The sequence below is a fragment of the Podarcis vaucheri genome (genome assembly GCF_965113315.1).
Source record: "Podarcis vaucheri genome assembly, chromosome: 6".
In the NCBI taxonomy this organism is placed as follows: domain Eukaryota; kingdom Metazoa; phylum Chordata; class Lepidosauria; order Squamata; family Lacertidae; genus Podarcis; species Podarcis vaucheri.
Genome location: NC_138764.1, coordinates 43991574 through 44018524, shown reverse-complemented (window position 1 = coordinate 44018524; position 26951 = coordinate 43991574). Strand labels below are relative to the sequence as shown.

The window sequence follows — 26951 nt, the reverse complement described above, 5'->3', positions numbered from 1 at the left end:
TGCACGGATCACGTTCACAACCCGAGCGTCCACTGTATGGCTATTCCTGGATAGGGATAGCCTGATCACTGTAGTCCATGTGTTGGTAACCTCGAGGCTGGATTACTGTAATGTGCTCTACGTGGGGCTGCCCTTGGTCTGGTTTGGAAACTCCTGCTGGTGGGGGCATCTGGTCAAGAACATGTGATGTCAAGGTTAAAACAGCTGCCTTGGCGGACCATCCACAGATGTGCCATGTTCAAGGTTCTTGCATTAATTTATAAACTCCTGAACAACTTAGGTCCAGGGTACCTCAGGGATCACCTGAACCCTTATATTCCAACTAGATCACTGAGGTCATCTACTGGAGTATCTTCTTTTTTTTTTGCAAAAAAATTATTAGTTTTTACAATATCAACGACAAAGAAAAACACAAAACAAACAAAACATAACAAACATAAATCATACCCTTATTGAAAATAAGTTATTTACTTTGCAAAACGACTTCCTCGTTTCCCCTTAGTTGATTTTCATTGCATATCCTTATAACGGTTTTCCAAATCCCAATTTTGATACCCTTTAAATTAAACATTAACATCTTTAAATCTTCTCCTTCTTGTATTAAACATATTATTTTTTGAGTTGACATAAATACAATCCTAAGCCCATTAAGTATCTGGACGCTATTTCCAGTTATTTTAGCTTAACAAATTTAGCTAAATAATCATTAAATTTCTTCCATTCTTCGTGGTATTCCTCCTCCTTCTGGTCGCGGACTCTTCCGGTTAGATCGGCTAGCTCCATAAAATCCATCATCTTCATCTGCCATTCTTCTACTGTTGGTAATTCTTGAGTTTTCCACTTTTTAGCTAACAAAATACGAGCCGCAGTTGTGGCATACAAAAATAGATTAACATCTTTCTTGGGCAATTCCGAACCTGTTATTCCAAGAAAAAAGGCCTCTGGTTTCTTTATAAATGTATATTTCAACATTTTTTTCAATTCATTATAAATCTTTTCCCAGAAGTCTTTCACCTTGGGGCAGGTCCACCACATATGAAAGAATGTTCCTTCCTTTTCTTTACATTTCCAACATGTATTATCACAATTATGATACATCTTTGCTAGTTTTACAGGAGTCAAATACCATCTATACATCATCTTCATAATATTTTCCTTTAACAAAGTACATGCGGTGAACTTAACCCCTTTCTTCCACAATCTTTCCCAGTCCTCAAACATTATATTATGTCCTAAATCTCTTGCCCAATCTATCATCACATCTACTGGAGTATCACTGACCATTCTATGAGTTGGTGCGGGTCATTTGACAACCACTTTTGTATCATTGGTCCATTCCTTATGGAATACTCTGTGAATAGAGATTCGGCAGGTAGCTTCAGTGCCAACTTTCAAATGCCTGCTGAAACCTTTTCTATTCCACCAGGCCTGAGCAGGCAATTAAGAATACATCTTTCCTCAATGGTTAATTGATGTCTGTTTTTAACCTTTTTATATGTTTTTAATTGCATGCTTTATGTATCATTGCTGTAATCTGTTTTGATATTTTTTATGATATAGTGGCATATAAATACTTTTATAAATGAATAAATAAAAGGCAAAGTCAATCTGCTAACTTTATAAAGGGTAAGGGCTCTCTGCCTTCCCAGACTAGAACTGAAAGTGGTGGAAACTCTTGCCCTGCTTGCTCAGCCTTAATTAACATGAGTATACAGTGGTGCCCCGCAAGACGAATGCCTCGCAAGACGGAAAACCCGCTAGACGAAAGGGTTTTCCGTTTTTGAGCTGCTTCGCAAGACGATTTTCCCTATGGGCTTGCTTTGCAAGACGAAAACATGTTGCAAATATTCCAATTTTTCCCCGCTTCCCCCCTTTTTCTAAGCCGCTAAGCCGCTAATAGCCTTTTAGCTGCTAATCCGCTAAGCCTTTAATAGCCGCTAAGCCTTTAATAGATCTAATCTGCTAAGCCGCTAATAGGGTTGCTTCACAAGACGAAAAAAACGCTAGACGAAGAGACTCGCGGAACGGATTAATTTCGTCTTGCAAGGCACCACTGTATATCTGAAGGGCAACTGGCAGTTAGTTCAAATTTCATTGTGGAAACTACTGTGCCTTTAACATTTGATAGAGCTTGTGTGCATTTAATGGTTGCATTGCCAACATAAATTAAGCAGGGAAAGCTTTCCATAACCAGAAGATCCATTGATGGGAAAAGCTATTACCTGCTGTATTTTTGCTTGTCATAATCAGATTTTTAAAATAATAATAATGCAGGAACACTGCCAGGAAAACTCTATAATGCATGAGCAAGAAAACACCAGTTTTAATATTTGCATTAAAATAGTATATCTGAATGCTGTGGATCTTAGTCTCACTTGTGCTTGAACTGGGTAGCTGTCTTCTCTAAACTAAATGGAAATGATAAACTAATCTATTGAGTATAGCTATGCAAAGGTTGTGGACTGTGTGTAATAAGCTACTTCAATTTCTTGTGTAGTCCTGACACTAACATACCTTCCTCTCCCCACCCAAGTAGCTCTGAATAGATTTTGGAGTGTGCCCTTTTGGTTAAATAAATATTACTAGATTAAGGATTTTAAAGAGAGCAACCACATTTTATGTTTACTACATATTCAGAGTTCTGTTGTGTGTGTTTTTTAGCTAACCATCTGTGTTTCTGTCAGTCAGTGGCTGAGAAAAATTGGATGGGGTCCCAGTCCTTCCGGGTCATAGTCTTTTGCACTGGCATAGTTTCCTAGACCACATGGGGAACCTGATGCCCTTCAGATGTTGCTGGATTGCAGCTCCCATCAGCCATTTCCAAAATGGCTGATGGCCAAGGTTGATGGGCATTGTAGTCCAACATCAGAAGGACATCAGGTTGGGGAACGCTGCATTAAAATGTGCCTTATAATGTATAGAACAGTAGTTTAAAATGTCATTGCGAATGAATGAAGACATGTTTTCAATGCCTCTTTTGAGGGTATTTTGCATTTTTGTAATCAAATTTAGATGGGACAGGGCAACTCATAAAGGTTTCAGATACATTATTTGAAGGAAGTGTTGTTTTAAGCATGCCAAGCAATGCCTAAATATGAATGGAAAATCTAAATACAGTTTCCAATGTGTCAGTCAGTATTTGCTGACTGTTTTAATAAAGCAAAATATGAGTGTGCCTAAGAAGACCTGCTGCAGGCAAGAACAGAGCTCATATGCCTTTAATTTGTGCAACCAGGGAATCCCACCAGGTGCAGCTGGTTATTAAATAGAGTGGTAAGGCAGAGAAAAGCTGCACCTTCAGCCACACAACTGTTCAAAGATTCAGGGAGCCGTGTCCTTGTGTCTAGTGGTATGCCTGAATTTTAAAGGAGTTCCTTCAAACAGTGTAAAGAAACCATCATTGCAGATAATGCCTGCCCTTCGTAAAAACAGCTATGTCCCATCTCAGTTGGTGTGCTTTAGTTGAATGATCTTTGATAATGTGAAATATCTTTCACAAGGTTTTGCGATGGCGCTATCTATATTAGTCATCCTGCTACTTTTTTGTGTGTACATATCAGTTAATTAAATCTGCATGCCTGAGAATCACAGATAGTGATACTGTGTTTAGTGAAAAGAAACTAGTTCTCATGACTTCAGTTGCATTAGCTGATTCCTGTCCTTGTTTATTCAGGAGTAAATGGATTACCGTGGAATGGACTTGCTCCCAAAGAAGTACCAAGGATTGCAGCCTGATTTTCAGGTAAGCTTTATTAGTAGGATTTGCTTATAAGTAAATTTGGTGACAGTAGCATTGGACAGTAGCATCTTTGGTGAAATATGTAGGGAATGATTTGTGTGGAAGTTCTTTCAATATATAGAGATGTGAAATCCCCTTACATTGAAGCTAGGCTTACAAATATCCCTGGTTTGAGCTTCAAACCAGCCCAAGCAGCTGGCCTCTAACTTACTATTTTCCTGGTAATTAGATGTAATATTATTATTATTATTATTATTATTATTATTATTATTATTATTATTATACTGATAAAGTGCAAAAGTTGGGAAGCACAGAAAATATTGGTGAGCTTTGGTTTCTTACATTGAAAAATCAAGGTGCTATGTACTAAGGAGGTGATACTGCCTCTCTTATCAGACTGTAGCAGACTGTTCTGTCAAAAAAGATCTGCCTCTTGACAGCTGCCCATTTTAAAAAGCTCTGGATAAGGGGAAATATTAGCTGTCAGGTGAGTCCTAAGGATTCTGGAGAGTGCTGCTAGACAGTAATTCCTGCATGTGACTGGGAGAGACGATGCTTCCCCACCTGTGTGTTTAACTATATTAAGATGGCTTTGCAGACTGGATAAGCTATGCAAGGCAGGATAGTGGAAAATGATGTAACAGAGGGACAGAGATGTTATCCTCTGCATTTTGTTTTTTTTTTTAAGTGTAGCTCTGTAGCTTTGAGTGGGGTTTTATTTCCTGTTTTGCCTTTGTTCTATCTCCATAGTATTATAGAAGTGTCTTTTCCCTGAGATAAATAAAATAATGTTTGTAGAAGTGCTTCCATGGAGGAGGAAAAGGCTGAATGGACACTGCATGTCACTTTAGTATGTCCAAAGATGGGAAGCCTTTCTGAAGAGCTGAAATGGCCATGGAAAGGAGTAATTTTGGTAAATCCACCCGTGGCTGACTTATGAAAAGCAAAGCAAAAGGGCTTGAATTTGGGGTTTTGTTTTGCCAGCCATATAGTTAGACCACTAGGGATACCTTAAATGATGTAATGAAACACTTACCTCCTAAATTTATTTAAAGTAAATCAATCGTTTTAAGTATAAACTTGTTTTACATGGATTGAGCAGGAGTTGCTGGTTAAAGTATGTAAAATAGAACAATTATTGCTAAATCCTGCTTCTTACTGAAATGGTAAGCCTATGTTTGGCTGCCCACACAACTCCGATGTATGTGAGAAGTGTGTCACATCCGAAACTAAGTTCTTAAATAATGAAAGCTAGGTATTTGGGAGAAGAGTTATAACTTTGCTACTCTCCCTGACATGCTAGTTTTCTGTGTGAAGGAATTTTGTACTATATGGCTTTTGTACAGAGAGGAACTTTCAGTTCCATGAAGCCCCCACCTGCAATTTATAGTGGCACAGTTCAGGCATGTGTTTTCTATCTCTCCCAGAACTAGGCCCATATAAGAGACCATCTTAACAAATGCCATGGCTTTTGTTTATGGGTTTTTATTGGTTTATGGGGTTATATTTCTGTAAAAGTGGAAAAACTGTATTGAGCTGTGTGTTTAAAAAGGAGACCCGGGAAGTAAAATGCTGCCTTTGAATCCCTGTGTATGACCTGAACTGCTCTGTGTACCCAAAGGCGTAGATTAATTGTCTCTACTTACACGGCAGGGCGGGGGGTATTAAGTGAGGCAAGTTGTGCTGTAGCTGATTAAATTTCTCCTTGAGTGTACACTGTACACCACTCTTACAAAACCTATAAATTTTGTATTGACAGACTGACTGTGAATTTATCTGTAGATCTCTAGTTTCTGGGCAACAAATGAAGAGGCAGCCAAAAGTTTCCTAGTTATTTATAGAAGCACCAAACTCAAAGCGAGTCACCAGCTAGGTACAAATTGGACTGAGATCCTGTACTTCTGGTTATGTAGAGTTTTTTTGGCAGGATTCTTATGAATAGGAATGAAAATATCCACCTTCTGAAATTTCCCCTTCTACAGCACTATTAAAGGTACCAGAATCATGTCCTTTGATTATTTGCTATTACCTTTTGCTCAACTGAGTTTTGTGTAGGAGTCTCATGTAAAAGACTGTGGGTTTAAAGTTTCATAGTGTAGCCAATGACTTCAGAATGTGTTATTAAATAAATGCTCTCTTTTCCTTACCAGATTATAAAGAGTGGCGTGTACAGTGCCTAAAAGAATAAAGCTCTCTATTGCACAGGAGTAAACTTTGCATAAGGGATGCGGGTGGTGCTGTGGTCTAAACCACACAGCCTAGGGCTTGCCGATCAGAACGTCGGCTGTTCGAATACCCACAATGGAGTAAGCTCCCATTGCTTGGTCCCTGCTCCTGCCAACCTAGCAGTTCTAAAGCACGTCAAAGTGCAAGTAGATAAATAGGTACTGCTCCGGCCAGGAAGGTAAACGGCGTTTCCGTGCGCTGCTCTGGTTCGCCAGAAGCGGCTTAGTCATGCTGGCCACATGACCCGGAAGCTGTCTGCGGACAAACGCCGGCTCCCTTGGCTAATAAAGCGAGATGAGTGCCGCAACCCCAGAGTCACTGGACTTAACAAACAGGCATCCCTTTATCTTTACCTTTAAACTTTGCATGTTTAGATCAGACTGGCTAGACTCAGCAATGAGATTATCACTGAAGGAGGAAGAAGGGAGGATGACAGCACAAGTGCTAATAAGATTATGTAATTACACAGGCCTCTAATAACTGCCAAAAGAGTAGCCTGGGTTTTTAAAGGTTTTTCCCCCCAGTTTGCAGCATCTATTCTTTGTAACCTTTCACAATATTTTCAGTAGAAAAAGAATCTCTTTCATTCAGGCTGCAATCTTATACTCTTACATGTGAGTAAGATTCATTGAAGTCAATGGGACTTACTTCTGAGCATCTAATAAACAGGAAGCATTAAAACGGGGGTTGCCAATCTTTTTCGGATCAATGGACACCTTGAATTTTCAGAGTGCTGGTAGGTGCCAGCAACAACATGGTTGTTAAGGGGGCAGGACATAGCACAAAATCAGACAGTACAGTTATGGTGAAGATAAGTTCCATTGAATTCAAGAGAACCAACTCCTAGGTTAGCACATCTAGGACTGCAGCCTAAGGATCACATAGAGGCCAAGGCAGATGGCTCGAACCTAGAGCACACAATTCACTCAGAAGTGTCCCTGCACAAGGCCCACTGAAATGAATAAGAGCTGTGCTAAGCCATATTTCCTACTCATTCTGCTTAGGCTTCTAAAAATAATTTCCTGGTGGATTGTGCCACTGGATTTTCCATGTAGGGAGCCAAAAATATCTTGCACAACCCTAACTTGGTAGCAGATTTTGGCTGCAATTTAGATCCAAAGTGTCTTACTGTGATTGAGTCAAAATATTGTAGAAAACCTCAGATGAGTTGCAGGGGAGTTTGTTTTTTAAAAAACCAGACTTAAGGTTATATTATGAAGCTGCGGCCTTCTGCTGGATGAAAGATTGGATTTTATTGGAAAACACTGATGTCCTAGATCTGGAAGGCTTCAATAATTTGTTAGGTTGGCATGCGTATTTGTGGTATGACAAGGGGAAAACACATGGAATGTTTAAAAACCATATTGTCAGAAAAGCAATATATATGGTCTGGAAAAAATACAAAGACTTATTGGAAAGTAAAACTCCGAGGTGGATTTCACCAATAGAGGCCAAAGCTCGGAAAACATCCAATATGGAGGCATATTGGCCGAAATATTGGGAAATAATAGAAAACATTGGAGGTAATTGGAGGTTGCAGAGCTTTGAAAAATTAAAGGATAAGGTGCAAAATTGGCTACACTATGCCCAAATTAATGAGGTTTTTAAGCTAGATAAAAAAACAGGATTCCAGGTGGAAAAATCGAAACTTGAGACAGAGTTGTTAGAACCAAAGACCAAGGTATTATCGAGAATGTACAACTTGCTGCTTAAATGGAATACTCAGGATGAGACAGTTAAATCAGCCATGATAAAATGGGCTCAAGACATTGGTTACAATATTATGTCTGAGGACTGGGAAAGGTTATGGACCACCGGTATGAAGTTTACGGCATGTAATGCCTTGAAAGAAAACATTATGAAAATGGTATACAGGTGGTACATGACCCCAGTCAAGCTCGCTAAGATATACCATTTGTCTGATAATAAATGTTGGAAATGCAAGGAGGCTGAAGGGACATTCTTTCACCTCTGGTGGACTTGTCCAAGATTGAAGGCCTTTTGGGAAATGATCTATAACGAGTTAAAAAAGGTGTTTAAGTACACCTTTCCCAAGAAACCAGAGGCCTTCCTTCTGGGCATTGTCGGCCAGAAGGTGTTAAAAAAGGATAGAATTTTCTTTATGTATGCTACAACAGCAGCAAGAATTCTCATCGCTAAGCATTGGAAGACCCAAGATTTGCCCACACTGGAGGATTGGCAGACGCAATTGATGAACTACATGGAACTAGCCGAGATGACTGCAAGGATCCGAGACTTGGGAGAAGAGGCAATGGAGGAGGACTGGAAAAAATTTAAAGACTATCTGCAAAAGTATTATAAGTTGTATGAAACATAAGACGCCGTATGATTTGGAACGTTAGCCCCAGCAACGAAATTTATTATCTATGAAATTGATAACATTCATGAAAGAATCAAAGTTTAAATGGGTAAAAACGAAATTATGTTATATTTTTAGAGTAAATGGAGAATAAGAGATTTAAACTTAAATTGCAACTGAAAATATAAAGAAACACACGAAATAAGGGTATAATTTGCTGATAACTTTATTATCAAGAATGCATTATGTGGGAGATGTGGGGAAGTCCAATGGAAATTTGAAATAAGTTGTTGAAATGGTCGTGATTTTCTGTTCTTTTTTTCTTTTTTTCTTTCTATATGTCTATTCTTTTGTTCTTTCTGTAATTTGGAAAAAATGCAATAAAAATTATTATAAAAAAAAATAAAAATAAAAAAGGTGAATGCTATTCCATCCATTACAGAGCTCTAAAATGATATTTTTTTCTGGTCTGGAGATGTCAATAAATCATTTTGTTTTTTTTAAAAAAATAAAAATAAAAATAAAAAACCAAAATATAGAGAGCCTTGTGATCGTATATGCCTACCCCACACATGCACTTCACTTTATAAAATCTGGAGTGGTTTTAGCCTTCAATCAGTTCTGCAGGTGTTAATACTCAGAGTGTGAGTTGGTACATTTTTTTCACTTCACAACTGATTTTAAAGCAGGTTGCCTCTTCAGAAGAAAAATATGGCATGTAGCTTAAATTAGAATCTAATATCCATGTGGTCTGTGTGGAAGTCAATTAGTCTGCACTAATTGCTATACAGGGATGAACTACAGGCATTGTCAACTGGTATCTGTCAGATTTGATTTTCGTAGGCTCTTAAAAGAAAGCCCAGCATCCAACTTCTATGTTCATATATGAGAGCAATTAAAATGTACACACAGTGAAATACGAACTCTGTTTCAGACCCAGAATGCTTGAAAAGGTCAAACCCATCAAATACAAACACAAGTTAAATGGGCTTGCTCAGATAACTAGATTGAAGTTTTATTACCTTTCTTGTGTTCTATTGAAACACGTTTTAAATGGGCTGTACATATTTTATTGCAAAGAAAAATGATGTGTTTCGTTCTTTGACTAATCAACTGCTGTTGAGCTGTCAAGTCTGAATATTCATATATGCTGATAATTTTATAAAGTACAATAGTAAAGTTATTAGTAATATTTCTATCACCTTTAGAGACTTGCTTTTGCCCCTTCTCAGCAGCTGCTACTGAGACTAGTCTGGCAGTTCGTGGCCATTCATTTAGCTGACACAAGCTAGGGACTGAAAGTCTCCCCCATCTTCGCCACCACCCTTGTCTGGGATCAGCTGAAAGTATGGAGTTCAAGGATGAGAGGAAACTGATTAGTACATAACTCCTCTCTTATCTCAGCACAACATGTGGAGTAGTGTTGTCCAGCACGGATCCCTTTATTGTGGCAAATTCCATTTGTAAACTACTTTGCAAACAAGGATGCAGCCTCAAAGTCAACCAAGACAAGATATTCAGCTCTCCGTGTTTATTTTTAAAAAGTGAAATACAGTCATGGGGGAGTAGTAGATTTGGTTGGAGCAGCTGTGTGTAAGAGGGCCTAATCCTTTCCTCCTGGACCATTTTTCTGATCACACTCCCACTCCCCAGCCACTTTCCTGTCCATGGTGTGGGAGTTATGGGGAAGCAAGGGCTAAGGCTAAGGAAGTGATTTGCCCAAGGCCAGCCAGTGAGATCTGCACTGTGCTCGCTGGAGTTCTCAGTGGCGCTCTGCATGTACTAATACAGCTTTCTATTATTTGCTCTTTTGAGATGACAGGAGACAGTTGTGGAAGAAAGGTTGACATTTGCTATGGATCAGTTAAGTGGCCATGCAGGCCAATATGTGAAACAAAAATGTGTGGCTACCGTGTATTATTTCGATTTATGCTTTGTTATTTACTGTCACGGTATTCCATCTAGGGATGAAGCTGGCGGATTTAAGCTTTATTTAGCAAATCCCTTGCCATCAGAACCTAAAGCTCCTTGCGCTTGGCAAGCACTGTCCAGAAGGCACCTTGTCTAGCAAGGCATATGGGGCATGCTACTTGGAGCTAATAGCTAGGAACCAAGGAATACAGCTGCTCCAGCAGGACCTTGTCTTGTGTAATAAAGCATGACTTCACTTTTGGCTATGACTAATTCATCTTATTTTAATGTTTCTGCATGGAAACTGAGGCTGTTCTTAATTTCTGAATGTAGGTTGCAAAAACAAAACCTTCCTTAAAGGTTCAGATTAAAATCCAAGGGATTTCACTAAGCTGCCTCTTCACATGTCAGGACTGTTTAAATTGCTGTGAAAATCCTGATTTGTTCATGACAGTTGATAGCCGTAAGAATTGCCATTGCTCAGTGGTTGAGCACATCCAAGATTTTTGTCCTGCTTTTTTCTAGAAAGAGTAGTAATCAGTGTGATTCACCAAAGTCCAAAAGGGGAACAACAGATAAAAATGGGAGTTGAAATATTCTAAAGTAAATGAAGCAGTATGTAAAAGCAGCAGTTCTCAGTAAAAGCCATTTATGGAGCACAATACCCTGGCAATGCATGCAAGAATAGTTTCCACTGCCCTTTTGAAAGTGAGCAGTGTTGGTAGGGTCATCAGTTACATATTGCCCCCCAAAAGAGGAGATGCATCCCTGAAAGGAAACAGATTTGCATAAAAAATCCATGTGCTAATATATATTTACATATATAATATATGCTATAGATAGATAGATGCACATTTAGAAATGATTACTATAATTTAAATAGAAATACAATAAACAGAAATCCAATGCCTTTTTTGTTTGTTTATGTAGTGAGTAGATTCATAACATGCCCATCATTGCAGTGTATCTCAACATGGGGTACAACACATGACTGTTACCAGGTGAACTGTTTGCCTGCTATCTATGTGCTGTTTCAACTCACAGAATAAGTGCCAAATACTTTTCAGCCATTCCACCACGGCACCAGAAATGCACACACACTTACCATTTTTTATGAAACAGTTTAATCAATGGAACAGTGCCCATATGTTTTTCAGACACTATTGGAAGATAAAGAGAGCATGCTACGGGGTGGGGAAACTTTTCTTTAAAAGTTGCTGTCTGAACACAGTAATGGTGCAAAACTGAAATGGGCCACTGTGAGACCTTGGATCTTCTCTGACTACCTTAGATTGTCTCTGACTAATGGTCAAACTAGACCAGACACTATTTACACAGGTAACAATTGTGTGAATGGTGTCTAGAGACAGGTATGAGGTAGAATGCAGATAAGGATTCTGGAATGAGATGGGTCTAAGGCAGTGGTCAGCTTTGCTCCTCATCCAGATCTACACCTCCCACACCAACGCTTTACCTTTTAAGAGCTATTCATGAAATGTCTGAGCCACATTTGTCCTTAGAGAATCTTGGAGAAACTCTCTAGCTACCTGGAGCTTCTCTTAGGGATTTTTTTAAAAAAATGTTTCTGATATATTTCCTTGACCTGTTACCAGCAAGGCATTGGATGGCCTTAAGCAAATCCCAGTCAATTCCAAGTCTTTATGTCCAGTCCGGTAGTAACAATATTGTATGTGTAGGACTGTCTATCTCCCTTTGTTTCTCCAAAGCAGGAATAAATTAGCTGGTGCCAAGACCCTAGCCTACTGTGAGTTTAGACAAGGGTGTTCTTTCGGCTTTAAATCTCTTGGAAGTGTAATCTAACCCTGGTCTCCAATTTTCAAAATTAAAGCATAAGAGAGTTTCTAGCCCACCCTTTATAATATGATTCCAGGGTGGGTTCAAGTAGAATAAAACAATTCAGCCCAATGTTATAGAAGCAGGCACAAATACAGCATCTTTTTGAGAAATGGTCAGGGAGTCATGATCTCAGCTCCTCATTTGCAGTGGGAATGGTGAAAAAGCCTGGACAAACAGACAGGTTTCAAGTGATGCCAAAAGAAGAACAGTACTGGCACTAGCTGTGCCCCTAGGACAGCCTACACCAAGCTGGTACCGTACCCTCCAGAAGTTGTGGGTAACAACTACCATCAGCCCCAGCCAACTTGGTGAAAGATCCCTTAGAGGGAGGGCATTCTGCAGGCTGTTCATTTCACAAATGAGCAAGTCATCCAGATAAAGCAGGAGCCAAAGGCTGCAAAAGTTGGCATGAGTGGCCTCCTTCATTTGTAAGAAGGGATACTCCGCAGCTCTGCTGGAGAGAGGTGGCTATCCATTCTGCTTAGAAGTCAATCCATTATGATGCTTTCTTTTCCCTTCATCAGAGATAGGAAGTCCGAAAGTGGGATACCGCTGATGAGAACTTTGTTTTAAAATTCTAATACCGTTCTGTGAGGTGGCTTATTTTGCTTAAAATGGGAGATAATTATCTCAGGAATTGCTGAGGCTGTTAAGGTAAACTGAGGACCCACTGAGATTCTTGACTGTTTCTTTTATTTTGAGAATCTGCTGTTGACGGCCCCTTCCAAACTCTGGGTAGTGTGTCTTAAATAAACTACTGCACTCTCTTTTTAAAGCTAAAGTTGATATAATAAAACACCACAGTTTTCATGGGCATTGCTATAACTTTCAGAAATGATAGCTTCTAACTAATGTGTTCAGCTCCCTTCTTTGTTCTTGCTATTTTAAAGAGAATTTATTGCACTATTACCCAGCAAGGGAGACAAGTTGGTGGGTTTTATATATTGCAAGGAATATAAATTTTTCTAGATGACACAGTGGAATTTTATTTATTTACAGATTATTAGGTTATACTTCATCCATTGAAAACAATATAGTAATGTAATCCTATTAATTTCAGTATGTCTACTCTGAGTATGACTTAATTGGTTATCACCTATTGTGTGTATTTCAGAAGTGCATTATATTGTTTAAAAATATTAATGTTGATGTGTAACCTACCCACCCCAATACTTGTTGCTTTTTCCTTATCTCCCTCTGTATGTGTGTCTGCGTAGAATATTCCTCCATTGCTTACTAATTTTCAGGAACCTTCCAATATCTTTCCTTTTATTTAATAGAAAAGGCCTCAGCCCTCCATGCAGAATTTTGTGAGGCTTATCTGTAGTTGCCATTATATGACAAATTTAACCATAGTTGGCTTTTATAAGTGGAAATGGATTTTGGACATACAGTATATGAAAGCATCCAGGATTTTGAAGAATTCTTGTTCAGCCCATTTTTGTCTCTCAGAATATAGTTAGGTGTGTAAGGAAAGAAGAAATACAATTAATCAGCACATTGCACTAGAATATTCTTTGTATTGTTTAATACCCACTCCCTTCTCTTGCAGGGGCCCAATTAGTGCCAGTACCTTCCCTTAAGGGTTTAGGTGTAATCCTTGATGCCTCCCTTTCCATGGAGGCGCAGGTTACAGCAACAGCCAAGGCGACATTTTCCCACCTTCGCTGCATTAAGCAGTAGGTCCTTACCTTTCCCACCCCGATCTAGCCACAGTGATCCATGCAACGGTCACCTCCAGGCTTGACTACTGTGATTCGCTCTACGCGGGGCTGCCCTTGAAGCTGTCCCAGAAACTCCAGCAGGTGCAGAATGCTGCAGTGAGGCTCCTCACGGGGTCCCTGCCATGGGAGCATATTCACCCAGTGCTTTACCAGTTACACTGGCTCCCGGTGGAGTATCGGGTCAGGTTTTGACCTTTAAAGCCCTTTGTGGCTTAGGGCCCTCGTATTTACGGGACCGCCTCTCCTGGTATGCTCTGCAGAGGACCTTAAGGTCCCTGAATAATCACAGTTTAGAGGTCCCGGGCCCTAATGAAGTCAGATTATCCTCCACCAGGGCCAGGGCCTCCTCAGTGATGGCTCCAACCTGGTGGAATGCTCTGTCCCATGAGACCAGGGCCCTGCAGGATTTAACTTCCTTCCGCAAGGCCTGTAAGACAGAGCTATTCCGCCTGGCTTTCAGTTTGAACTTAGCCTGATCTTTTATTCCTCTTCCTTCCCTCCCCCTCCCCTTTCTATGAATATTACCCATCTGCGATCCCACAGCTAATTCTCCCCTGGTCTCCTCGCTGGCCCAAATAGGATTAATTTAGCCAGCTAGCCCTGGTGATCATCTAATGTTTATTGGATAGATTTCCCCCTAAATTGATTTTTGGATTCTGAATTTATTGTTATTCACGTTTTTTACTGTATTTTATGCTTTTTTTTGTTGCATCAATTAAGTGTTTTAAATTTGTTGTTAGCCGCCCAGAGCCCGATTTTCTGAACCGGGAAGGGTGGGGTATAAATAAAAAATTATTATTATTATTATTATTATTATTATTATTATTATTGGGCAATGGAATGTAGTTTGCAGGAAATTACAGTGTGGTAGTATTGTGCCTGAGTTGCTCATTCCTTCATATTTAATTGTTTTAATAATATTGTTCCTCAAATATCCCTACATAATTTAGTAGATATATTATGTCCTAAGAAAGTTAGAACAAAGTTTCATTGCACCTGCTGAAGAAATAATGTAAATTTGTAAAGCAACTATTACAAAGTCATCTTAAATTAAAACATAAGGAGACAAATGGTTGTGGCTCCTCTAAAATTTCCCCCATCCACCCACAACTGCTATTACTTTTTTAAAAAATAAAAAATCTCCTGACATTGGACTGTATCCAGTTTTCTCAGAGTAGACCCATTAAATTTAGTTGTCCTGAATAATGTTGCAATCAACAAATAGTGACTAGCAACATATTCATGGTAACATCTAGCTTGACCATAAATTACAATTACTCAAGTGTGCCCCCCATAGGGTGCAGTATAAGCAAAGCACATTGTTCACATGGAAACTTTCCAGTGTTTTCCTTTTATAAGTCAAGGAGCAGCAGTAAAGGTTGGCAGTGCATAGGACAGTACCATTCACAGTTTCTCAGAGCTACTTTGCTTTTGCTGTCTGTCTAGACTTCATCATGTGTGTCTCTTACCCCACACAAAAGTGCTTTCTTGTTCAATAATTCATTTGAATGAAGAGCCTTAAGTTAACCTCCCCACCCCATTTCTATAACAGGCTATCTTGGGAGCCTTTAGTAAATCAAAGGGCTGAAGTAAAATGGGTGTGTAATTACAGTGGTACCTCAAGTTACAAACTCCTCAGGTTACAAACGCTTCAGGTTACAAACTCCGCTAACCTGGAAGAGTTACCTCGAGTTGAGAACTTTGCCCCAGGATGAGAACAGAAATTTTTCCAGCGGCGCAGTGGCAGCAAGAGGCCCCATTAGCGAAAGCACGCCTCTAGTTAAGAACAGTTTCAGGTTAAGAACGGACCTCCGGAACAAATTAAGTTTGTAACTAGAGGTACCACTGTATAATTATGCACTAAAAATGTTAATGTATATGATGCCGTGCTACAGCTGGTGTTGTTGTTGTTGTTTAGTCGTTTAGTCGTGTCCGACTCTTCGTGACCCCATGGACCAGAGCACGCCAGGCACTTCTGTCCTCCACTGCCTCCCGCAGTTTGATCAAACTCATGCTAGTAGCTTCAAGAACACCATCCAACCATCTCATTCTCTGTCGTCCCCTTCTCCTTGTGCCCTCCATCTTTCCCAACATCAGGGTCTTTTCCAGGGAGTCCTCTCTTCTCATGAGGTGGCCAAAGTATTGGAGCCTCAGCTTCACGATCTGTCCTTCCAGTGAGCACTCAGGGCTGATTTCCTTCAGAATGGAGAGGTTTGATCTTCTTGCAGTCCATGGGACTCTCAAGAGTCTCCTCCAGCACCATAATTCAAAAGCATCAATTCTTCGGCGATCAGCCTTCTTTATGGTCCAGCTCTCACTTCCATACATCACTACTGGGAAAACCATGGCTTTTACTATACGGACCTTTGTTGGCAAGGTGATGTCTCTGCTTTTTAAGATGTTGTCTAGGTTTGCCATCGCCTTTCTCCCAAGGAGCAGGCGTCTTTTAATTTCGTAACTGCTGTCACCATCTGCAGTGATCATGGAGCCCAAGAAAGTAAAATCTCTCACTGCCTCCATTTCTTCCCCATCTATTTGCCAGGAGGTGATGGGCCCAGTGGCCATGATCTTCGTTTTTTTGATGTTGAGCTTCAGACCATATAAAAAAAAAACGAAGATCATGGCCACTGGGCCCATCACCTCCTGGCAAATAGATGGGGAAGAAATGGAGGCAGTGAGAGATTTTACTTTCTTGGGCTCCATGATCACTGCAGATGGTGACAGCAGTTACGAAATTAAAAGACGCCTGCTCCTTGGGAGAAAGGCGATGGCAAACCTAGACACACATGTGGTATTTATTTTGTGACCCATTCTGTAACAATGTCCATCAAGATGACCAGTTGTGTGTGTATGCAGTAGTTCTCTGCACTTGTATACACCCCTTGCGTAGGAGCCAACTCCTAGGGGCTGTGGGGGCTTCGGCCCCCACAATAAAATATTTGAGGTGGTCAGGCCCCCACAAAGTTCATGGACATTCCCATTCAAATGGTGTGTGCACTGCATCATGTGACTGATGATGTGGGACGGGGCTTACCTAGGCCCCCCACAACATTTTATTCAGATTGACACCTTGTATTCCTTCCAGGCCTGTACAGAGGAGAATGGGAACCGGGTACACTTTCTCCAAATTTGGAGAGCTAAGGCGATCAGGGCCCCTGCCAGGGATCGGCTGCTTTTTTGTTTGAGTTTATTTATTTATTCTAACAAGACTTCTGCCCTGGGCTTCTGACATGCTCTGCACCAGCATGATTCCTTCTCAACTCAACTGAGAAGCATTGAAGAGATGGCCATAGGTAGTTATTGAGGCCCAGTACTGCCCAGTGTAAACAAATTGCATTGGAATGGCCCAATCTTCCAGCTGTTTTGTGGGGTATGAGAAACTGGCTGTGCAGGGGTGGGCTGTCACCACAACATCATCTGCTTTTTAGTCCCGGTCAGGTCTCAACTTGGAAAGAAATAGTATCTCTTTATGCACTTTGAAGTTAGAGTTTTTGTCTTGTTTTCAAGAGAAAGCATTAATTAGTCTTTGTCTTTGATATTCTGTAACAAACCACAATATTAAGAAACATCCATGTTCATGCCAATGGTTGGTTCACACAACCTCTAAACTGGAATTTGTATATATAGGGTGATATTAAATTCTAGTTCTACTCAGAATAGACCCATTGATGAGTTTCGGAGGGTGGCAACATGAGAACAGGCCTCTTCTGCAGTGACTCCCTGCTCTTCCCCAGGGAGGTTTGCCTGGCACCTTCGTTGCATATCATTAGGCACCAGGCAAAAGCATTTCTCTTCTCCCAGGCCTTGATTTAATTATTTAAACCCAGTCTATGGCCTTTAAAACTATTGGAAGGGGTATTGTTTTTGTTATTATGGTATTTTTCTGTTTTTATATTATAAACCACCCTGTGATCTTCGGATGAAGGGCAGTATATAAATTAAATAAATCAATCAATCAATAAATGATAAAATTACTTAGTTTCATTGATTTCAATGGGTCTGTTCTGATTGGGTTATAGTTGAGTACAACTACAGTAGGTACTCTTTACATGTACGATGTAAAATTGGATCCATGGTGCACATGAGCATCAGACACCACCACTCTTTCCAATGGGAAAGCTCTAACTGCAGGCGAAAGCATATATGTACAATGTGCTTGCGTAACACATTGCATTGTATGTTCATAGACATACGTTCAGGCTCATGGTGCCATTGCACATATGACATTTCCAAATTACAGATTATTTGAGCTGGTCCCAAATTAATTTCTAATTAGGATTAAAACAGCAACTATGAAGGAGATTGTCGTCTGGGCAGCCCAGGACCTCCATACACACTGCCCAGTGGCTTGACTTCACCCCCAGAGGTGCACTCCATTGTTTCTTGAGACAGACAGATGCCAACAAGTCTCAAAGCAGTGGAATGTATGTACTGATTGGAAGAGAGCAAAGAAACAATAAGAGCAGTTGGCAGTCCTGCGGGGTCCATTATTATGACTCAACCTTCATACCAAGATCATGTGAATTTCTAGTTGGTCAGTCAAGACTGTGCAAACTCCTTCCTCTCTAATCCCCCAAAGCCACTGTTTCACTGACCAGGACTGTGCGCTAGTGCTGCTGCATCTAAATTGTATTTCTGCAAAGAAGACAAATTTTGAGCTGAGCTGTCTAAAAGACTGGGAGTGGTGGGTCCATTGGGCAATATTCCATTATAGCCTCCATGTCATTTGGCTTCAGGGGCATATTCCTATATCAAGGTCCAAACCAAGGCTAGTGTTCTAGAAAGTTTGCCAAGAACATTGAATTATTAGATTTAGAGGACTTTGTCCTTACTTGAAAATCTTAATGCAAAATTCATACTAAGAAATCTAATCATGCCCCTTGTAAGTCAGCTGTTAACCATGTGTACCTGTTTGAACTCTTATAGCTACCTCTTATACCATAAATGAGGAGACCTTTGGCCCTCCAGATGTTGATGGACTGCAATTCCTATCAGCCCCAGCCAACATCACCAATTGTCAGAGATGATGGGAGTTGTAGTTCAGCAGCATCTATAGAGCCAAAGGTTCCTCACAGATGGATAAATCTGTTACTTAAAAATTCTCCATCGTGTATAACACAGGTCACTGGAAAATCCTGCAGTAGGGATTTGAGAGAGCAGATCCTTTGAGAAAACACAGCATGTTTAAATGGAAAAAATGTTAACTTCACCAAGTTCCCTTAATCCTGGTACTATGTGAAAAAGTAAATAATTATTTTTCCAGAACTTTAAAGAATACCTTAAGACTGTTGCAGAGATAGATAACTCTTATCTAAGTCTCCTTTAGCAGTCACTGAGACAAATTTTATTTGCTTCCACTGTGAGTATTGACTCTCTTCCTTTACCCACTTCACATATTTACTTCAGTAGTAAATATGTTTAGCAATACCAATGGCTACAGAAGAATTACTAGGATATGATTAAATACGCCTGCTATGGAAGGCAGACGAATTACAGGGGGTAGTCAGCAACACTCTAGGTTTTCTCACCCCATCATTTAGCCTTGTATATACAGTTTGTTACCGCACTGCAAGGTAACAAGTGAGAGATGCCAGTGCTAACTCTGCTGGTTCGTGTCTGTTTTACCGTTGTGTTTCCTGAAAAGCTGCAGCCTGGTCGCACAGCTTTTTATTTCTTCTCTCCTGACGTTCTTGCGCATTTCCGAGCCTGCTGGTTTTGAAAGTCCCTCGTGTCTGTATCCCTTTTGTTTCCTCTGGTTTTCTAATGGCAGTTCCCTGCCCCTTGATGCGGATGCTCTCCAAGCGAAATTAATTCCAGTGCACTCTTGGAAGGTGGTCTGGGTGAAATTCCTTCTGCATCCTCCTCCTGAGGATAATTGTTTATGATGTGACGTCAGGCCAATTGATTTTTCTCTTGAATGGTTGGTGGGGGGCAGGGAAGGAGGGACTGGCAGGGAGGAGAGGGGAATGGGGGGGGGAGGAATCAGCCGACACAAATGTGAAGCCAGGCTTACAGTTTCTCTGTGTTATGAGATCTATAGAAGCTGACATCCTGGATACATGGGCATTATCAGAAGGCAGCTGCGCAGTTCCATTTCTACAGTACCATGCCAGCAGAATTTATTTTTAATTTGTTTTTTTAAAAATAAAAAAAGAATATAATTAAATCAATTTTGCCCCAACCATGTTTACATGCAGATTTCACAGCAAACCTCTCTGCTAATCTGACAGTGCTTGATAATTAATCTTGTTCACCCAGATGCTGCCACAAGATTATAGAGGGGGGAAGTACATCACAAGGCACAGAAGCTGAGGGCGTGTGTGTGTGTCTGTGTGTGTGTGTGTTGTGAAACCGAGGGGGAGAAAGGGGGGAAAATAGGTTCCTGTGTTCTCCAGGGGTATTGTGTCAGGAGATGCAAGCAAGCCACCATGTGACGAGATAGAAAGCTAGAGGGATTGGCTGAGATACTAGCAGGCGTGTGAGCTAAGCCAGCTCCCTCCACCCCTCCCTTTCTCTCTCTCTCTCTCTCTCTCTCTCTCAGCATCCTTCTGTGAGCCTGTAGGTGATACAGCTACAGCAGCATCCATGGCCTATCTTTTGCCTTAGCACACTCTCATTCTGTTTTTTCCTCCGCATTTTATTTTCTTCTGGCTGCTGCACCAATCATGTATCTAAGACACTGGTTTTAAGGGCTTACATTAAGCATCTGATAACTGGAATCGTAATTTCCTGTATTTTTTCAGGCTCTGTGGAAACTGAGGAATGCAATTCTGCCACCATGATGGAAGGTAGGTTCTGCTCTGATTATGCCTTAACATTTTTAGCGCTGTGTGTTACAGCAGTGCTTGGAGGGCAAAACAGTTGATGCCTTAGATGGCTATCATCTATAGAACATTCTGGGTGCAGGATTAAAAATATTAAAAGCCGAACTTCCGTGGTACAAATAACTGACTTGCCAGATACCATCTCTAGTGATCAAATTCTCGGTTCTGTTGATGCAGTTGTGGTTGTGGACATTTTTTTTATTCATGCAGATCTTCTCAGGGTAGAAGAAAATCCAGCAGTTAGTGACACATTGAAATATTCTGTGCAAATAAAGAGAATGGGAGAAACATTTGCATAGCAAATATGGAAGATGGGAGTATTTTATTGTATTGCATTAAGAATGGTGCGTTGAATACTCTGTAGAAAAATCACTGACACTTTTTAAAGCATGTTTGGGGGGGGTGGGGGGAGAAAAGGGTTGCATAAAACATTTCCAGGTTAGATTCACTTGATCTTTTATTGGAGAAGGAATCTATTTTGTTCTGTAGTTATTACTTTTTTAGACATACATCTGAAATAATTAGAAGGATGCAGATATATTCAAGCATAAGAAAAGAAGGATACTTTGGGGTTTTCCCATTAGTGTAGTATTTGTGTTTGGAGGCCATAACATAGCAATCCTCCAGCCCTTTAATTTGCAGCAGTTGTGGCCATAGAATGTTAGGCTCTTTTAGCTTAGAGCTTTGCTATAGGGAAATGTATGTGACTTTATGTAAAACAACATGGCCCACTAAGTACCATAGGGCTCATGCTGGTATAGTGAATCATGTACATATAAGCATGTATGGTTGAAATATGGAACATAATTCAGTTTGGCAGGTCTCTTGCAAGAGGGCTTTATCTTTCTGAGGTGGAAATATTGCAAACCTCTAGAATACTATTTTTTGCTTCACCAATTCTGAGCTCTTGAGGGAAAGGAATCCACCCTGGGATGTTGAACTAAGATAAAATTCTTAATTGTTCTACGGTTTCTGAGATGCTGACAAAATTAGTAATGAGGTTAAAGGCATTCTGGTATACTGAGACTGCATTTTTGTGGCTTTCATACCACAACATGCTGCAGAGATACTAGCTTTTGTAAAAATGTTCCATACAGTTTTGCATCCAATACAAATATAATAGTCTGAAACAGTAGGCAGCTCAAAGGGGGAAACTGCATTTATCCTGCATATTCAGTAAAGATTGATGATTTCACAGCTAAACGTTTATTTGCCTGCCATTTCCCCTACCATCTCTGTAAGGTGTCTAACTATGGATGTCATCCCATATCACAGCCTTTTCTTGACTATGACAAATTGCATAAAGCCTTTTCTGTAGCAAGAAATGCAGTCTATACAGCTGAAGAACCAGTATAAATTTAAATGATTTGCAGTTTGTGGCCTATGTCTTTCTTTAATAATAATAATAAATTACCTAAATTGCAATATGAATTAATACAGTCAAATAGAAACCAAACTCAGTTTTTAGTCTGTTGAGATTTTTAACAATTTAAGCATGCTGTTTGAAGATCATATCACAGTAAGACACAGCTTTGATTCCCTGCCTCCCCCTTTCCTGCTATATATTGCACTGTCACGTGTTGAATTCAGTGCATATTATTAAGCTTTATGAAAGTTCTGTTTAATTTAAATATGAATTAAACAAACACACGTACAGTGAGTTTATTGCCTGTAATATCATAAATTTGTAGGTACCCATGAGACACATTGCAGGCATTTCTTGGAGATGACAAAATAATACCATTTTAGGTTTTTTGCAATGAGAGGAAGCTACACATAGAGAGAGATAGCATACTTGTTGGAGTGGCCTAAGTCAACTAGTTACTAGCCTTTTTAATTAGCATAATGCTTTCAGGAACTGTAAACAAATGAGAACTGAAAGGTAAAATCATTCTTTTATTAACATAATTATGAAATTCCTGAATTTTCAAATGCTGTTAAGCTGATATTTGGACTGGGGAATAGTGAACTCCTGTTGAAGCAAATCAAAACAATTTAAATCTTTCCCAAAGTTTCTTTTTCAGATAAGCATCCGAATTGTGTGAACAGACATGAGCGTCCTTTTTTAATGTTTGTTATATTTGAATTTTTTTAAAAAAAATACCACTTGTTATTTAATCTGTTCCACAAATTATGTTTAAAATGTGCAAGACAATGTGTTTCAAAGTAACACACACACACACACACACAAACATACACGTGGAACCAATGGTATTGAGACCGAGAAATTAACCTGCTCATTCTTTAACCTCTTTCACAGAGGAATATATTGGATCATAATGGGTGGCCGGGGTCAAAGAAGAGAAAGATGCTGATGGAGCCAACTTAATTATGACTTACAGCACAATCCTGTGCATGTTGACTTAAAAAGTTGGTTCCCTTTAGTTCAATGTGCTTAGGATTGCTGTGGAACTCCCTTCCCTGGGAGTGTATATGCATCAGTGTTTGGTCTCCAGCCTCCTAGAAAGCTTCAAGTCTTCTCTGCTTAGGTATATTTCTCTGAAGTCCTGTTTACCATAGGAGTTTGATGATATTTTAAAAAAATCTAATGTTTTGTGGTGGTTATGTTCTGGGACTTGTATCCTAACTAGGTTGCTCTGAATGGAAGGGCTCCTTCCATGTTGGATTAGGATCTGGGAGACCAGGTAAAATTGGAAGGAAGAAAGGTAAAATGGAAGGGAAGGCCGGGTCTGTGGAGCATGGCCAACAGTTGTTGAGCTGAGATGTAATATATTGGTTGAAATAAATAACTAATTGAAATAAATAACAAATTGGCTGCAAGGCATGAGGCCACCTCTCTCCACCCACGTGCCAAAATTTAAAGACAAAATAATTGTCTTACTGTGTTTTATATGCATATTGTATTTCAAACAACTTTGACCAGATCTGAAAATTATCACATTAAAAACAGACTGTTGATCCATCTTGTGCCTAAACATGAGCTGGATTTCTGTTCTGCTGTTCTAACGTCAGCAGATCTGTTTTATAATCACACCAGCAAACAGTAATTCTTATTCCCAAGAGCAGTAGTATATGGTGCCTCTTTTGAGCTGGCTAGGGTAAACCTGTACTGTTGGAAAATCATTTGGGCTAATGCACACTCCCAATACTGGATTTGTTTGGGCTTTGGGGAAAATGCAGTATGAATGAAGAAAGAGGAAATGTATGACTAGGCTAAAGGCCTAAGAAAGCTCAGCAAAAGTTGGAAATTCTATTATCATAGATACTGATATTTGCAGACATTTTAAAACAAAGCTGATTCAAGTTGAAGCTGCATGCAGATACCATATAGACAGATGCTCTTTGCTTTATTGTGTATATAGATTGTGCAGTCTGGGCCTACATGCATTGATCACTAAGCAGATGCATTCCCATGTAAACAGTGTCCAGTCTGTGGACTGCAGGTGCATGTGTGGGGTGTTGGAATAGCCAGCCCAATCCTAAATGTCTGCCGTGTATTTAATATTCTTTATTTAAATATTTCCACTCCCCTTCAGCAGAGCCTCTAGGGCAAACTGATACAATTCAAATAAAGCATAAACAACAAACTTTTTATAAAAACCATTAATATTGTTAAATGAAAACATTGTTGCCTGGCACCTGGTGATAAGAGAGGCATAGTCTAAAGCATTTGTGAATGAACAGCTTCCGTGGTCAAATAACTGGAAACTTTAATTTTATGGAAGCTGAATATAAATGGACACCCACACTCATTAAGGATCCCCTCCCAAATAATTAGAGGTTCAAACAGAATTTTTGTCTCAGTCTGTACTTGTTTGGTAGAATAAATCTACTTTCGAGTTAACTCCTTTTTACTTATTTTGACAGTTTAAATTTTTAAAGATGGCAAAAATCTTATGTTTCCATCAAGCCTAAAATGACTACTGTATCTTAGGCAACTGTAATGCATCAGTAACAATTGTTTGTCCTTCAGGCAAGATAGCATTGTGCAAATGTAAAGCTTGGAGCATTGCAGCTTGACAGCATACATTCCAAATAGGCAGCATACTTTCTTGTGCTATATTCTGTGCTACAGACAAATGGCAGAACTATTCTACCACCTTTTCTAATTCCTCTGCTTTTGAGTGCTAAATCTTGTTAAAAATTGAAATATTGGCAGATATCCCCCTTTTTAGTGGTTTTCTTGGATTCTTGATGATGAAAGTTGATAGATGTTGTTTGCACTTAGCATTTACAGCACTTTTAAACATGTTCATTACATTACAGTCATTCTCCAATTTCTCTTCACAACAATCCTGTGGGCTTAGGCCACATGTATTCCCTGTGGCTGATCAGGAACTAAAACTGTAAAACTGCAGTTTGCCTAAAGCCAGGCACTAAGTCCATGGCTGAGTGGGATTCAAGGTCTCCCATGGCACCCAAGAAGAGCACCCAAGAACACAAGAAGAGCCCTGCTAAATGAGACCAAAGGCCCATCTAGTTCTGCCTCCTCTTCTCCCTGGACAACCACATGCCTTTGGGAAGATGGCCAGGAGGGCTTGAATGCAACAACAAACTTCCCACTTGTGCTTTCTGGTGAATACTGGTACTCAGTAGCATACAGCCTCCAAAACATGAGATATCATACAGTAATCATGGCTAGCAGCCTTTGATAGTCTTCCCCACCATGAATTCGTCTTAAACCTTTTTAAAGTCATTCAGATTGGTGGCTATTCCTACATCTTGTGGTAGTGAATTCCATACTTTAACTAAGCACTGTGGGAAGGAGTGCTTCCTTTTTTTCTGTCCTAAATCTCCAACATTCATTTTCCTTGAATAACCCTCAGGCTGAGTATTTTGAGAGAGGGAGGGGGGAAAGTATTTATCCATTTTCTCCACACCGTGCATAATCCTGTACACCTCAATCATGTCCCCTGCTTATTTGTCTTTTTCCACCCACCCCCAAAGGCCTCAAATGCTGTTCTTCCAGCCACACAAACATTTTGGTTGCCCTTTTCTGTACTTTTTTCCAGGTCTATAATATCATTTTTGAGATGAGGCGATCAGAACTGTAGGCAGTATTCAAAGTGCAATTGCACCATAGATTTGTATAACATGGTTATGTGATCGAGAGTTTTCTTTTCAGTCCCTTCTTTAGAGATCCATATAATGGAATTTGCCTTTTTCACAGCTACCATGCACCAGTTCAATAGTTTTATTGATCACATCTCCTTCCTGGTCAGCTGCCACCTGTTCAGACCCCTTAAGCGCATATTTGAAGTTAGGCTGTCTTACCCCAATGTGCATCACTGTACCATACTGTTCTTCATCATTTTGCTGCAGTGGCCTAAAATTGGCTCAGACGTTTTTATATTCTGTTCATGGGCTACTAAAATGAATCCATGAGTATTATAGCTTGAAGATTGTTGTTGTTTAGTCATTTAGTCGTGTCGTGACCCCATGGACCAGAGCACACCAGGCACTCCTGTCTTCCACTGCCTCCCGCAGTTTGGTCAAACTCATGCTGTTAGCTTCGAGAACACTGTCCAACCATCTTGTCCTCTGTCGTCCCCTTCTCCTTGTGCCCTCAATCTTTCCCAACGTCAGGGTCTTTTCCAGGGAGTCTTCTCTTCTCATGAGGTGGCCAAAGTATTGGAGCCTCAGCTTCACGATATGTCCTTCCAGTGAGCACTCAGGGCTGATTTCCTTAAGAATGGATAGGTTTGATCTTCTTGCTGTCCATGGGACTCTCAAGAGTCTCCTCTAGCGCCATAATTCAAAAGCATCAATTATTTGGCGATCAGCCTTCTTTATGGTCCAGCTCTCACTTCCATACATCACTACTGGGAAAACCATAGCTTTAACTATATTAATAGGACTTTTTCATATAATTTGTCTTACCAGAAAACAGGCAAAGGGGTATTCGTTGCAAAGCATCTTTATACAACATATTATAGAGCCAGTCAACACTATTTTCCCTTCCTCATCTTTCAGCGCAGGATGTTGAGATATGCAAGAACTAGAAATACTGTTCTAGGGCCACCTGCAGCATCACTGACTCTTGTGCACTCAACAATCGGTCCCTTGCATAGTGTTCCTCTTTTGTTTTGACCTATCCAGGTGAGTCAATCTCTCATAGATGCTTCCAAAATCTACACAAGCAAACACAGCATAATGAGTGACCAATCAGCACCTAGTTGCCCTAACTTTGTGTTTTGAATATGCAGGACTTAAAAAAACAATCCCACAGGAAGTGAAAAGGTGAGGAACAACCTTCCATTTCATTTCAATAGTCAAAGACTTTTGGACTTAGTTTGAATTATATTGCTTTTCAATAGTATTTAGCAAGACTATCCACCTCTGTGGTGGCTTATTCTAAGCTGTATTTATTGTTTGCTCAAAACTAGTCT

The 26951-nt window shown here is 40.0% G+C and overlaps 1 protein-coding gene across 5 annotated transcripts in view; it reads left to right on the top strand.

Moving 5' to 3' along the window:
- Positions 1 to 26951, top strand: part of SGIP1 (SH3GL interacting endocytic adaptor 1) — a 151277-nt gene that overhangs the window by 5897 nt on the left and 118429 nt on the right. For 4 of the 5 annotated variants that reach the window (XM_082227581.1, XM_082227582.1, XM_082227562.1 and 1 more), the window contains 2 exons: positions 3674 to 3742; positions 20521 to 20565. In XM_082227581.1, the coding sequence (XP_082083707.1) occupies positions 20556 to 20565 (10 nt within the window). In that variant the 5' untranslated portion in view covers positions 3674 to 3742; positions 20521 to 20555. Of the gene's footprint in view, positions 1 to 3673; positions 3743 to 5498; positions 5613 to 20520; positions 20566 to 26951 lie in introns of all 5 variants that reach the window. The other variant, XM_082227563.1, reaches the window with a different exon arrangement.